Source organism: Zootoca vivipara, chromosome 2 (assembly GCF_965207765.1).
Source record: "Zootoca vivipara chromosome 2, rZooViv2.hap1.1, whole genome shotgun sequence".
Lineage (NCBI taxonomy): Eukaryota > Metazoa > Chordata > Lepidosauria > Squamata > Lacertidae > Zootoca > Zootoca vivipara.
Genome location: NC_142584.1, coordinates 34,072,635 through 34,087,190, shown reverse-complemented (window position 1 = coordinate 34,087,190; position 14,556 = coordinate 34,072,635). Strand labels below are relative to the sequence as shown.

At 41.7% G+C, this 14,556-nt stretch overlaps 1 protein-coding gene across 15 annotated transcripts in view; it reads left to right on the top strand.

Moving 5' to 3' along the window:
- Positions 1-14,556, top strand: part of TNRC6C (trinucleotide repeat containing adaptor 6C) — a 416,076-nt gene that overhangs the window by 342,571 nt on the left and 58,949 nt on the right. For 14 of the 15 annotated variants that reach the window (XM_088661614.1, XM_088661603.1, XM_088661613.1 and 11 more), the window contains one exon: positions 12,109-12,441. In XM_088661614.1, coding sequence (XP_088517740.1) covers positions 12,109-12,441 — 333 coding nt within the window. Of the gene's footprint in view, positions 1-6,296; positions 6,391-12,108; positions 12,442-14,556 lie in introns of all 15 variants that reach the window. The other variant, XM_088661612.1, reaches the window with a different exon arrangement.

Below are 14,556 nucleotides of genomic sequence, written 5' to 3'. Positions count from 1 at the left end.
ATATTTTCAAGCAGCTTCTCTAGCACAAAAATTAGGAATTAATTTGTCTGAATCAAAAGCTGCTGAATAGATGGCAAATAAATTTCACTGTTTTATAATAGCCATTTAGGATGGGTAGTTATCTACCAACTTCATTTGATGATCATATGTCTTGGTGTGCGCTTTCAGAATAAATTATGCTTCACACCTTGAGGCCCATTAAAACGGTATTCAGATGAGAACAGGCTAAACTGATGTGTTGTCCCTCTGATTTAAGAGCCACAGATAGAAAAGACTGTGAATCTGTGAGTGGAACTGAACTGGAAAGACATTCTGCATACAAATCCTTATGTAGGAAAGAGAGGGGTTATGCTAAAATCTTCACCAGTAGTACTTTGTTAGGATATTTGTCTCTGGCCTGTGTAGGTATTTTAGAATTTCTGTATTTTAGAATTTCTGTTTTTTTTGGAAGCCGCCCAGAGTGGCTGGGGGAACCCGGCCAGATGGGCGGGGTATAAATAATAAATTATTATTATTATTATTATTATAGGTGCAGGTTAAAACGTGAATGTTCATCAGGGGGCAACTTCTACTCACCATAGCTGCCAAGTTATCCCTTTTTTACAGGGATTTTCCCTTATGCTGAATAGGCTTCCTCGCGAGAAAAGGGAAAACTTGGCAGCTATGCTACTCACCCCAAGTGGACATGCGAATGGCAAATTGCATAACTGAACTAATTCGTTGGAAATGTTTACCCGTACAAGAGCTTGTCACAGTTGAGCACAAGGGCTAAAAACAGATGTGTAAATGTGGCATTTGGAATTATTCCTCATGAATAAGTAAATACATGAATTTAGTATCTTTTTGTAAATTTACCAAACCCCAAAGAGTACTTTTTAGTAAAATCTTGTTTGAAAGCATTTAAAAGTCCATTTGCCAGTATAAATTTTCCAGGATTTTTTGCCTTATGTCATGTGTAAGGTTAATTTTGTAATGTAAAACTTGTAAAGGCCACAATCTAAATGGAAAGTCAGGGATGTTTGGTCTCCCCCCACCTCTGCCCCTGCCCCAGCATCCTAATAGAATATGGTACAGAAGCAACAGCAAGCAAAACTAGATGGTTATATCAAAATGCTCTTAGTATCCTGTCTATATCTCAGGGAGTGTTTAAACAAAAGAGTTTGGTTGATATAATCTTCTAAATCTCTATGCACTCTTATGTGGCAATAAGTTCCTTTTGAAACCAGTGGAATTGTCTTCATGCTATATGCTTAGGACTGGGGTGTTAATCTTGAATCTATAAATCAGACCAGCCTTATTGTCTTTTAGTGGTGCTATTTTAGAGAAAGTGATGTGAAGATTGTAACTAAAATCTTTAAAGCAGCAGGGTTGAGAAAAAATTACAAACCTTGTTCATTTTTTTAAAAGCACCACTTAGAGTAAAACTTCATTTTACACATGATTTGGAATTTTCTGTGTGTAGACAGACATAGCAGAGAACTACCTACATATGAAAAATTACTTATGTAACATTTGTGATACCTTCACTTTTACCAGCAGATGTCACTGTTGTCAAACCTGAGAGTTTAGTAGACAAAGGAAGTAATTTTCTGAATAAAAATTCACCACCTGAAAGTGGAATGGGGGGCAAAATAAGCATTTCCATTATAAAACTGTTTTCTTGCCCTTAAAAACAGAACTTACTTTAGTTCCTGTGTTTCAGCTGAACTGGGTAAGCTCTTTTCTTTGTATCTGGCTTCAATAGGGGTACCTCTTTGTGGGTGTGATTACCTTATTGGTTTTATTTAAAGGGTGTTTCCTGTTTCCTGTTCCTGTTTTGAGGTTGCTTTAACAACTTCTTTCTCTATACACCATACACAGTTTTGGACACGAAGGAAGTGGCTTCATTAAGAACCGGGGGGGGTAGAGGGGATGGGGGGAATTGCCCATTTGATTGGCTGGATGAATAGCTCTGATTTATGGGATCCATCTGTTTCCTGTAATGAATTCATAAACCCATCAAACAATGACCCAAACCAATTACGGGTGGGTGGGGGGGAGAAATACATTGGCATGATATGTTTTATGCAGTACGGCACTTGCATTGTATAATCAAATATTCTTCTCACATACAGCACTTTGTAATGGAGCTGCTGTGTTTAATGGAAGCTGTAAATAAATCCTGTCACAGCAGTGGCCAAGAATGCATTGCTGGGTTTAACTGTTCCTATTCCAGAATACTCTCTTGTGTTGCACCTCTCTTTCCTCCTGCCGATGAAGAAATGCAAGGGGATTTTGTGTGTTCTTGGAGGGGGTTGGGTTCCTTTATTTTAGGAGTGGAAGAGAGCATAGTACAGAATTTGATCTCATGATACTGGAAGTCTAAAACAGTGAGAAATCAACACTATGGGGAATAAGCAGTTTTTGTCACTTCTGTATGCATTCCTTCCTTCTGTTGTAGAAATGTGCTTAAAAGCTTTTGTAGTAATTAAAATCTGGGTGACTGATCCCATTCATTGCATTAATAAAATCCATATACAATTTCTTAATGCTTTTGTGTAGAGTTGGGCTTCCTCTGAGATTGTAATCATTAAAAAGCATATGTAAGTAATTATTGGATTTGTTTCTCTAAAATTGGATTAGGAAGTTAGATACCATTAAGTATGGTGTGATTATTAGCAGCAAGCAATTTGTTTAGAATGTGGAAAGCTTTTGTGCTGTATTACAAATAGATATCTATCTTAAAAACACAAGGTAGTATTGGTTTTGTCTCTTAAAATCCACGTTTGAGCTCTCTTTGTATCAGAGTTAGCCCCTGCTCTGTTTATTTTGAAAATAAACAGTTTTTGAATGTTGTTTAGAAACCAAAATAGTGCATGAAATCCTATCATTTAGAAATGAACAATGCAGTGCTCAAAAGTGGGCTGATGTTCTCAATGGCCTCATGATGACACTAGACTAGATTTCTTTTCTGTATCTCAAGGAGCTGTTTAAATGACAACAGCAACGGCAATATATTACCTTCAGGTGAAAGGGTAGACAGGCAGCCTCTTGTGTAACTGGCAAGATCTTTTTGTAGATTGGCAGATTGGCCCTTGGGGCTGATTAACTGTGTGGTGCACAGCATTCTAGTGTTCCAGTCAGCCTCCACTGACCACAGCCGCTGCCATGCCGTGTTGTATCATTCTATAAAGTTTGCTAGATATATGTGTAAGAGTGTTTGTGCATTCAGAAGAAAGCTCTCCCTTCCAAAATGTACCATTTAGATCAAGAAAGGTGCTCTCTAACAATTGACAGTTTATGAGTCAGTCACTGGATCTGCTACAGTCAAGAAAGCTTTAGCAAAGCTAATGCATTCACTCAAAGCAGCAGGCACTTTCCCACAATGCTGTAGGAAATCTCCACAGCTACTTAGCTGGTGGTGAGGGCTGTTATAAAATTGCATGTAAAGGATTTTATTTTAGTATGTGTTACAACTTGGTGCTTTGTTGCTTTAAAATACCTTATGCAAATCATTGAAATGCTTGATACCCAAAGCAGCAGGTCATTTGGAAGCAAGCCATTTGTGATGTGTAAGGTTTTACTTTATCTTGGTGATGTAGCTGAATGCCTCTCTTCGAAATTCTATAATCAAGTGAGCCTTGTTTTTTGGTAGAAAGACTTTATTATTCTTAAGTGGTTCCCTGCCTTTTAATGAACTTGAAAGCGGGCTGGTTTTTTGTGAGGATACATTCAGAACCCATTTATAGTTTATTGAAAAATATCAGCTCTCATAAATATTTTGAGGACATTAATTCTAAGTTAGTAGGCTGATTACCTTCTTATTTCTAACTAGTGCTGTCAACTGATTAGTTTTTAAAATCATTTTATAGCTTTTAACTGATTGATTATATTTAAATACATTTGCATATTTTAAAACTCTACTGCTCATGCCCTTTAAGAGGCTCTTAAAGAAATGGCACAATCTAGTCTTAAGGATGAAATGTAGGATTTTTGTTTATTACATATCTCATTGTTTAATAGGTTAGAAACCTTTTTGGTATTTGCTTCTCCATCAAATACGTCTTTGCAATAGCACACCAGAAGCAAAGTAGCACAGAAAAAAACACAAGTTCAACTGCTATCAGTGTTTCAGAAGAGCCAGGTTTAAAAGATGTATTGACACTGAATTCCTTTCCATCCCAACTTGTTAGCTTCGGTTTCATATGGCAAAGTTATAATTATTACACTGTTAAAGACAGTCTATTACCCTTTGGTTGAAAAAGAAACATGTTCCTTTCCATAGAGTTGGATACACATGTAGAGATCTGATGTGTTAGTGTTGCCTGTATAACATTGAATCCTTCAAGTCTTAATAATAAAGGCTCTTAATTGAAGTGTCAATGGCACTATTGTTGGGCCAGTGAAACACAATTTATAGATCACTTGCAGAAATAAACAAGGAACACTTGTGTTACTACTCTTATTCATTTTACCACTTTGCAATTAACTGAGGCTATATTAAGAAAATTAGTAAAGAGCAACTGGCATGTTTCTCATCTTTCTTTTTCATGGTCTCTCTTTGCAATCACACGTAGGGTTTTTGTACCTGTGTATAGCTTAGATCATTTGGAATATCTCTAAAGCTAGGCTAGATTTTTGGCACATGCCAAATCCCTACTGTCCATGTTCCTGCTCATTTCTCTTTCAGTTGTCACACTGGTAGTGTTAGAGTGCTTTCTGTGACATTGGGGTTGTCACAATTTTCATTTGACCTTTTTGGGGTTGTCCTTTGCTGCTCATTTGGGCCTAAGACTCAACAAGTGAGCTACTTTGCAAGTCTTGTGGGAGGAGACTCGCTCAAACAGATGGACACAATCTCTTTCTTCTTTGTTTGTTGAATCCTACAATATAAATACCTTCAGCATTGGCAGACTTCCACCAACCAGGCAAGAAAAAACTGAGCTAATTTGAGTTTGATTTCTAAGCAGACATTGTAAACTTGTAATATTATCTAATTTGAACCTATGCAAGGAAAAGGTTACTATCTTAAAAAACAAAAACAAAAAATCTTTTACCAAATGCATATAATCCAGGAGAGAAAGTCCCACCCCTCCCAAATCTGGGCAATGTTTTGGAGAGTACACCCCCCCCCCAGTACATTCACATAGCTAATGCCTAATGATGACCTTGGTAAACTAAATAGCATCTTGCAAGAATCATTGGGGTGGTGGGGTGGGAGAGGTTATTTCCAGAGAGCTGAGTTGGTGGGGCCCCTTCCTCAAGCCCCCTGTTGTATCAAACCATGTTTCTAAGTGGAATTGAAATAGCTACTTCAAAAGGTTTCTTGTTGGTGTTTATTTCCTAAGCCCTATGCAAAAAGGCAACTAAAGTACTATAGCAACTACTGGTTTAACTCCTCCCCTCCACAAGCACAGCTAGGCAGCTCATCAAAAGAGAGATTGAAATTTTGGGTACAGGTACCGTAAGTACTAACCAGTTTAGACCTCTAAAAAGCAGAATAGCTTATGGAAATTGGAAGTCCTCCCTTACTTGGTGCAGAATGCAATTCACTACAGGCTGTGCAGAATCTCATGAGTAGAAGCCCTGTCCTTCCAAGCAGCAATACTCCTTTACAAGACTGGGTTGAAATTCATTTCCTGAGGGACTGCAGTCAATTTAATTCGTACTATACATTGTAAGTGTATTCCTTAAAGGTCACCTGCAATAGCGGAGTCTACCACCAAGCGGCTAAATGTATTTAAGCAAAACAAAATACTTTGAAGGCATATCAGATATTTTGCAAAGCAGAAGGACTTTTGCTGCAAAAGCCCATCAGCACATAACATCATCAAGCAAGTGTTGAATGTGGTTTAAGCTGTATTTGAAGTGGCACATATCTACTTTATAGAGAAGCATGTCTAAAAGGCAGGTGCAGTGCCTTTTTGAACATAAGACTAAACTATTGTTTGGATTAAGCAAATGAGCCTCAGATTTGTGTACTCCCACCTCCCCTGTTCTGTCATTATTGAAACTATGGCTACGGTAGTTTAAACCACTGCTATTTTTCTAGAAAAAGAGGTGCTGGAACTCATCATGAATGCCTTCATTGTTCTCTTATAATGGCAATGGCATCCACCTGAGAGGTGCCGGAACTGAGTTTTGTTTGAAAAAAAGCCCTGGTTAAAACTATGATTAATTTAAACAAGCCAGGATGAACCCTTTGTATATGATCCTGGCTTCTTCACTAACTAGAATTCCCTCAAGTTCACAAGTAATAAGGAACTTTGGTTCGTTTGAAACTGGAAGCAAATACTTCTTCTCCTTTCTCCTTTCAGCTGCCCCAGACAGGAGGATGGGGTGTAAGTGAGCATGAGTTTTAGCAATATGTCCCATCTTGTCCTGATCCCGTGATGGAGCCCACAGGACAGGGTGAGTCTGTTGTTACGGTACCAAGGAAACTTCCTAGTGGACAACTTGCTTCAGGAAGGCTTAGAAGTGAACTGAAGCCTTTGGAACTTCTGCCTCTAAGCCCCTTCCCATAGGTTCCATCTGCTTTTGGAAAACTGGAGTCTCTGAAAGGGGCCAAGTTCTGACCTAAATATCTTGCACCTCATGGCCTCCTTCCTTGTGTGCTGTCTGTGCTGTGGACTGGTGAGGTGGTGTGGGAAGCATTTATTTCCTCAGATCTGGCAAAAAGTAACCACCACAGTCCTGGCTCTTGGGATCCTGAAACTGAGAGAACTGGCTCTGCAGGTTTTTGCCTGCCGGCCTTGGGTGCAGTAGTCTTCTGACCATCAACACTAGGCTCAGATCGAGGAACCTTAGCCAGTGACATTGTAACGTCTAATTTGGGGTCCTGATCACTGCTGGACTCGGGGGGTCATATCTTCAAGCCATATAATTGTTTAGCATAATGTCCAAACTGGCCCTTTGAATGAGAATTAACAGAGGAGTGGTTGTCTTGAATAGTTTTTAAGACTGCCTCTTTCATTTTCTGCTTTTTAAAAACTATTGGGAGCTACCGTGTTTCCCCCTTTTTAAGACGGAGTCATAATATAAGCCATGGCAGGATTTTAAAGCCTTTGTAAAATATAAGACATACCCCGAAAATAAGCCATGCCTGCAGGGTCGGCTCCCAGCAGCGCTGGGCATGGGAGAGAGGAGACTGAGCAGCCACTGTGGCATTGCGCTGCCAGAGACTCGCAGCCACTGAGGAGCTTGCGGCGCCGGGGCTTGCAGGCGGCTCTCGCCTTGCCGCCCTTTCTCCTGCTCCCGGGGGAGACGTGGCTTCTATTCCCCATTGCCAAGGAAACAGCCCGGGGGAGAGACGCCAGAGCTGAGGCGCCCCCCGCCCGCGGATCCCACGTGCCGCCGAAAACGGCAATGCTTAGGGCCCCCCACTCCTCGCCCAAAGTGGAGTAAGGCCCCCCGAGCGGTCCAGGGCTTGCTTCCGAATGCGCAGGGACAGGACTGCGCTGTTAAACTCTTTGCAAACTCCTTGCCCAAAAGAAAGCTGTCCTGCAGAGTGCCGGATCGAGGAGCCGGTCTGCAGAGTCAGCGCCCAGCAGCGCGGCGCTGGATTGAGGAGGCGGTGCTTCGTGCGGAGCTGCTGGGCGCCGACCCGGCAGGCCGCTTCCTCGATCCGGCGGCCTCCCGGGTGGGCGCCCAGCAGCGCCGCGCGGAGCACCGGATCGAGGAAGCGGCCTGCCGGGTCGGCGCCCAGCAGCTCCGCACGAAGCACCGCCTCCTCAATCCAGCGCCGCGCTGCTGGGCGCTGACTCTACAGACCGGCGGTGCTCCGCGCGGCGCTGCTGGGCGCCAACCCGGGAGGCCGCCAGATCGAGGAAGCGGCCTGCCGGGTCGGCGCCCAGCAGCTCCGCACGAAGCACCGCCTCCTCAATCCAGCGCCGCGCTGCTGGGCGCTGACTCTGCAGACCGGCTCCTCGATCCGGCACTCTGCAGGACAGCTTTCTTTTGGGCAAGGAGTTTGCAAAGAGTTTAACAGCGCAGTCCTGTCCCTGCGCATTCGGAAGCAAGCCCTGGACTGCTCGGGGGGCCTTACTCCACTTCGGGCGAGGAGTGGGGGGCCCTAAGCATTGCCGTTTTCGGCGGCACGTGGGATCCGCGGGCGGGGGGCGCCTCAGCTCTGGCGTCTCTCCCCCGGGCTGTTTCCTTGGCAATGGGGAATAGAAGCCACGTCTCCCCCGGGAGCAGGAGAAAGGGCGGAAAGGCGAGAGCCGCCCGCAAGCCCCGGCGCCGCAAGCTCCTCAGTGGCTGCGAGTCTCTGGCAGCGCGATGCCGCAGTGGCTGCTCAGTCTCCTGCTCTCTCCAGTGTCCAGCACCGGCGCAGCTGGGCACCGACCCTGCAGGCTGCCTCCGGAACCCAGCAGCAGCAACGCTGGCTGCCGTAATTACAGTTAAAAAAAAATTAAAAAGACACCCCCCCGAAAATAAGCCATAGGCTTATTTTCTTGGGTAAAATAAATATAAGACGGTGTCTTAAAATGTGGGAAACACGGTATGTGCACAGTGTTCATGAGAAGCCAAATTGTTTATTCTTCAGTTTTGTCTTAATTTAAAAAGGAACATTTAGCTTCTAATATTATCCTCCAAATCCATTTGCTATTTAATCTTCCTTTCTGTTGTGTATTTTTTGTTTTGATTTGTTTTGAGGCTGTCACTGTACAAATAAAAAATATTATTGCTTTTATTCCTTACAATATCTAGGTTCTTTGTGGAGTCCATTGGCTTTTCTCAATTGTCATTGTGCTTTTCTACTTAACCATAGTAGTGCTTCTAGATTTTCTCTTGTAGGACAATCAAACAGCAGCTTCTGCAAAGTCTGCCTTAGATCAGTGCTCGGAATTGGTGGATTTCCCAAGGCCATATTTTTATTTGACTAGCACTCTGTGCTCTTTCAGCCATTCTGATAACTCATGTGGGCTGCCAGTTGCATTGTGTCACTAGCACCCCCTCCCTGCTAGACTCCCAATTGCTCTGTGCCAGAGAATCAGGCACAGACCAAGTGAGTTTGGCCTCATTACTTCAGGCAAGATTAGCATTTGTGACATGTTTGATAGAAATCTGGAGGGCAGGTCTGAGGCACACATCATGACTGGGATGTGCACACGTGGCTGATATAAATAAGTGAATAGGTCTGCATAAGAAAAGCCAGACAACAAAGATTTAGCATGATGATTCACCTCTGAATTAGTCCTGCTACAATTTTGGTTTCCTGTCTGAAAACCCTGCATAGAGACCTACATTTTCTAATATCTTTCCTGTATAAACACTAGCCTTTCACTGAGTGTGAAATGGATACATGCAATGTCTTATGTTTCAAAGCCTAAAGAAGTGCTGTCTCCTGTGAACAAATGGCTTTCACCAAAGAGAAGGTTGTAACCTGAGAAATTGTACAAGGGAAAGGTTTATTTTTGTTTGGAGTAATTGGGGAGTAAAAGCCTGGGAGCTTACAATGGTAATGTAATGGTTTAATGCATAATAGTTGTAGAACAACTGGATGTGTTCATTATGTGGCGAATGGTTGAATGAAGGAGAAAATAGTGCAGTCTTCCATATGCAGTTCTTAAATGTGAGAAGTTCATTCAAATGCTTAAAGAGTATTCTATAGTGCAGTTGTAGGCATGTCTACTCTTGTGTAAGCTTCACTGAGTTCAGTGGGACTTACTCTCGGGGAGGTGCACATAGGGGTGCAGTCCTAAAGAATGGATAGATTTTTTTGGATTGTGGTTTAAGCCACCATGTCAGCATTTCACTTTCAACGCAATCTTATCATGTTGGTCTCCCTTTCTGATTTTATTAAAGCCAGAAGGGTGTACACTGGAAACACTGGGAAATCTGAAATTCCCAAATGCAGACTATCCTGTCAGAATGTGAGAGATTTTGACAAAACATATATTAATATGAAAAAAAAACTTTGGCTTGGTGTGTTTGTATGTATACACACATGCATGCACATGAAAGGGCAGCTCCTTCCGTGCCTGGCTGACAGATACTGACAGTGCAACCCCCAAAGGACTTAAGCTAGTTAAGCCAGGTGGGCTTTTGGGACCACAAAATGGAAACTATTAGAATTTGCAGCTTGAGAGCCTGGCTGTCAACAGCACACACTTATCTCCATCATATTATGGTTTCCTGTGCAACAGTAGTGGGGAATCTGTGTCCCTCCATATTTTATAGAATTATAGAGTTGGACTGTAGAGTTGGGTCATCTAGTCCAACCTGCTACACTGCAGTAATCTTTTTTGCCCATTGTGGGTCTTCAACCCATGACCCTGAGATCAAGAGTCTCATGCTCTACCGACTGAGCTATTCCAGCTCGACTCCAACTCCTGTTAGCCCTAGTCAGCATGCCTAGTGGTCAGGGATGGTAGGAATTGTATTCCAGCAACATCTGGAGGGCCACAGGTTCTCCACCCCTGTGGTACAGGATGAGCATATTGGAAATTAGAAATGGGGGGAAAAGAAGTGTTGTAGAAAAGGTGAGATGGCAACAGAGCAAAGTTGCACATCAAATTTGCACTAACATTTTGGACTACTATCTCTGGGTAACGTTCTTAGCTGAACTTTAAAAAAGAAACTGATTTCTAATAGATCAGATTAGGTAGGAAATAGAAAATTCTGTGAAGATGTAGTAAGATGTCTGTATTTAAATGGTACAAAACATTTGTATTTGGCAATGTAATTAATGTAGTAAAACTAGCTAATTTCCTCCCCAAAGTCCTTTTAGTAAACACCCACACACATTCTGCTTTAATAGGATCACATTGCTTAAAATTTTCCAGGAGCCTGACTCTGGCAGCAAATACTGCTGCATCAGCTGGTTAATGGTACAGTTGTGGATAAAAAGTCATGTTATACTTTTCTATCAATTACTTTGTGATTTCCTCTATCTCTAGATATTGACCTTAGCAGGTAATGGGGGGGGGGGTGGAGATTAATACAGTACAAGCATTTCTCTGTTTGATACTTCATTGTTCTTGGATAATGTTACTACAATGGGGATCTAGCTCTGGTTTCATTCCAATTAAAAACCCAGGAAATGTTTCTACTTTTGAGCGGCTGCAGAGGTTTAAACAAAGTCAGTATTTCATCTGTATTCCCAGAGTATACATTCCTGGGCTGTGTTAAATGTACTGTATATGTAGTGCAGCACATTGACTTTGAGCTTTGCAAATGAAGTTGAAAAGAATGTAAAACACAAGGGCTGCTGTGAATGTTGTAGAATACTTAAGCTCATTTTTATTCTGTAATTGTTCAGAGAAGCAGGGTATGAAGGAATGGCATCTCTTTTTGTACCTATGTAACAGCAGCCAATTTACAAGATAAGAGGTGAAGTTTGACATTTATGAGAAGGCACAAATTGAGTCTTCATTGTGATTTGTTAAGAAGATATTGAGATTATTCTAACAACATGGTACCTAGGCCTGCCTGAACATTTGTGACCTAGTGTGTAAACTATACCAAACTATGATTTGCTGACTTTTATCTGCATGAACTGTTACTATGCTGTATGAAGTTTTTCTAAGCCATTGTAACATAAGGTATTCTGTGTGATGGCTCAGAAACCTCAGTTGGTTCAAAATGCATATAATACGGGACATATATTATTTCATTTGTGATGGTTATTGATTTGTTTCCAGGTCCAATGCAAAGTACTGGTTTTGACTTCTAAATCTCTCAATAATCTGGCTCATCCTAGATGTGCTTGGCCTTCCACTTAAATCAGCATTTGAAGCCTTGTTTTGCATTCCTTCATATGCAGAAAGCAGGTGGGCATATGAGACAGGGCCTTTTTAGTTGTGGAGCCATGATTAGGGAACAACATGATAATTGATTAGGGACCTGCTTCTAAAATTATTTAAATGCACGTCAATTAGGATCCCTTCATACTTCATAATCAGTCAATGTTGCCAATAATTTTTTTTTCAGAAAAATGATTGCATTTAAATGTACCATGTGTTGGTTTTCCATAACACATACTTTGGGGGAAACTACTTAGTTTCTATTTAAAACAAGTGTACAAAGGTGGACTGAGATCTACTTTCAATGAAGCTGTGTTTTAAAAAGAATGTTGTTTAATTCTTTCGCCCAATAAATGTGTTCTTAATATTTCATTTTCAACAGTGCCAGAACCTATTAAGACCAGTTTAAGCCAGCCCCAACCTGCCGGTACCAGTACCAGTACTTCCACCAGCACTATTACTAACAATAGCAATGGCAAGCGTGCATCTGCCAATGGGCAGCAGCCAGCTGCATCCCGATACCTGCCTCGTGAGGTGCCTCCACGCTTCCGCCAACAAGAACAGAAGCAGCTCTTAAAAAGAGGCCAGCCTCTGCCTACTGGAACTCTGATCAGCACGAGCCCAGCACAAGGTACTGGACAAGCAGGAGCAAGTCCTCCTCCACAGCCAGGAGTAGGTGGACATCACCACCCCAGTAAAACTCAGACCCCAACAGGTAAGGATTTATGCTGGAAAATTCATTGCATGAAGATAACCTGTTCAGATTCTCAATTAAATAGTTAACCTTTAACTCAGAATTGCCTTTCTCCCATTCAGAACATAGTGGTCATTTAGATGGGAAGACTTTGTTCTGTTCTCTGGTCACAGGAGCACATTCACCTAGAAAGTATGTGCGAGCAGTGTAGAAATGAGACTTAATTCTTCAGAAACACTAAAATAAAGCTGTGTTGCTAGCTTATTAAGCAGTAGTCACACGCTGTTTCTGTACCAAATGTTGCCTGTTTCAATCCTGCTGATCTCTGCTTACCATACTCTAGTAGAGAACATTGCCCATGCATGCTTCCCTGAGAGGTTAGAATACAAATGTAATAAACTAAAAGTCTTGAAACCAAGTTAGCAAGAAGCAGCTTGTAATTGTAAAGCTTTCCTACAGACAACAGCTAGGACTAATTAATTGAGACAGTGGTTGTCAGCTAAGTTCTACTGAGAGTTAACCTGCTGAAATGACTAAACCCATGTCTGTCAATTTCAATGGGTCTACTCTTATTAGAACTTAGTTGGATGCAACCTTGTGAAATCATATGTATCTAAAAATGGTGTACAAAAGGAATACAACTCTCAAAATGGAAGGTGGGTCTCCATAAATAGACAAGACAATTCATGGGAAGAGTGCATTCCTTTAACCAAAATCTTCACAGCCTGATGCTTGTATATCTTGAATGGACCAAGTGATGATTGCTGATCAGCTCCTTCTGAGTCCGTACAACTTGAAGTATATTTTGGCTTAAATAATTGTGGTGATTTTGCTTCCTTGATACCCCATTCTGAGTGGACATTGAAACATACTGTGCTTGAATCTACTTGTACTGAGATAGGCAGATCCTATTGGTAGATTGATTTACTATGTTTTATCAGAGCTGCATCCTTGCTACAGTGTTCAGAAGCTATAAGTGTGTCCTAAAAGCCATGAGACAATGTTGCCTTCTCAATGGACTTTGGCTTCATGTTAGGTTACATGTGTATAATTTTAAGGTTTGTTCTGACGTAGCCGTAATGTGGATAATCTTAAAATATTCACTGTTACAATAACAACATTAATTTTCTTCATAGTTATTTGTAGCCCACATAGGAAATCATAAAGCAACATTTAACCTTGCTTCATGCTTGGCTGACTTCAGGTATTCCTTTCAAATCTTCAGTTCTCATAATAGAAGGCTGTCACGGGGAAAATATATAACATGCACTCAAGTAATGCTTCATAATATTTCTCATTAACCAATCTTCAGAAACGTTTGAAATCACACATCCCTTCTAAACTCTCTGTATCTTCTGCTCAGTCACAAATATCTGTCTTGCTCCTCTAACCTCTGTGCAGCAGCTTCTTGTCCACTCGCTTGGATCCACTCCCATCTTCTCCTTGCTGCATTTCATCTCTGCTTTGAGTTAACTGGACATCCAGGCAAGCAAGAGATATCAGCCCCCCTCCTGCCTATTTTCAGCAATTCCAATGCAGTTACAGATCACCTCACCGCCTATTGAGAAATCTTAAATTTTGACTGTTTATGGAAGGGGTGGGGAACCTGTGGCCGTCCAGATGTTGGGCTACAACTCCTATCATCCATGACTGGCTGGTTGAGGCAGAGGAAAGTTGGAGTTCACCAACTTCTGGAGGGTCACAGGACCCCCACTCTTAGTTTATGACATATGTGGATATAATGCAAACATTTCATACTACCAGCTGTTCTCCTGCACAACCCAATTTGAGGAAACTGTCTGCAGAATTTGTCCATGAATGCATGAAGCTGTCTTACATCAAAGCTACATACACACTATACCTTTGAAGCACATTTCTGCCCTCCAATAATTCTGAGCGGTATAGCTTGTTAAGTGTTGCTGGGAATTATAACTATGTGAGGTGTAAAATACAATGCCCAGAATTCTCTGAAGGGAAAGAATGTGCTTCAAAGTTGCTTGAAAGGTATAGTATGTGTGCAGTCATAGTCAAATCATTGTTTCATCTGGTTCTGCTTTGTCTATTCTGACTGGCAGTGACTTTCTAGTGTTTCAGAAAGGTCTCTTTCTCAGCAATACCTGAACATGCCAGGTAATG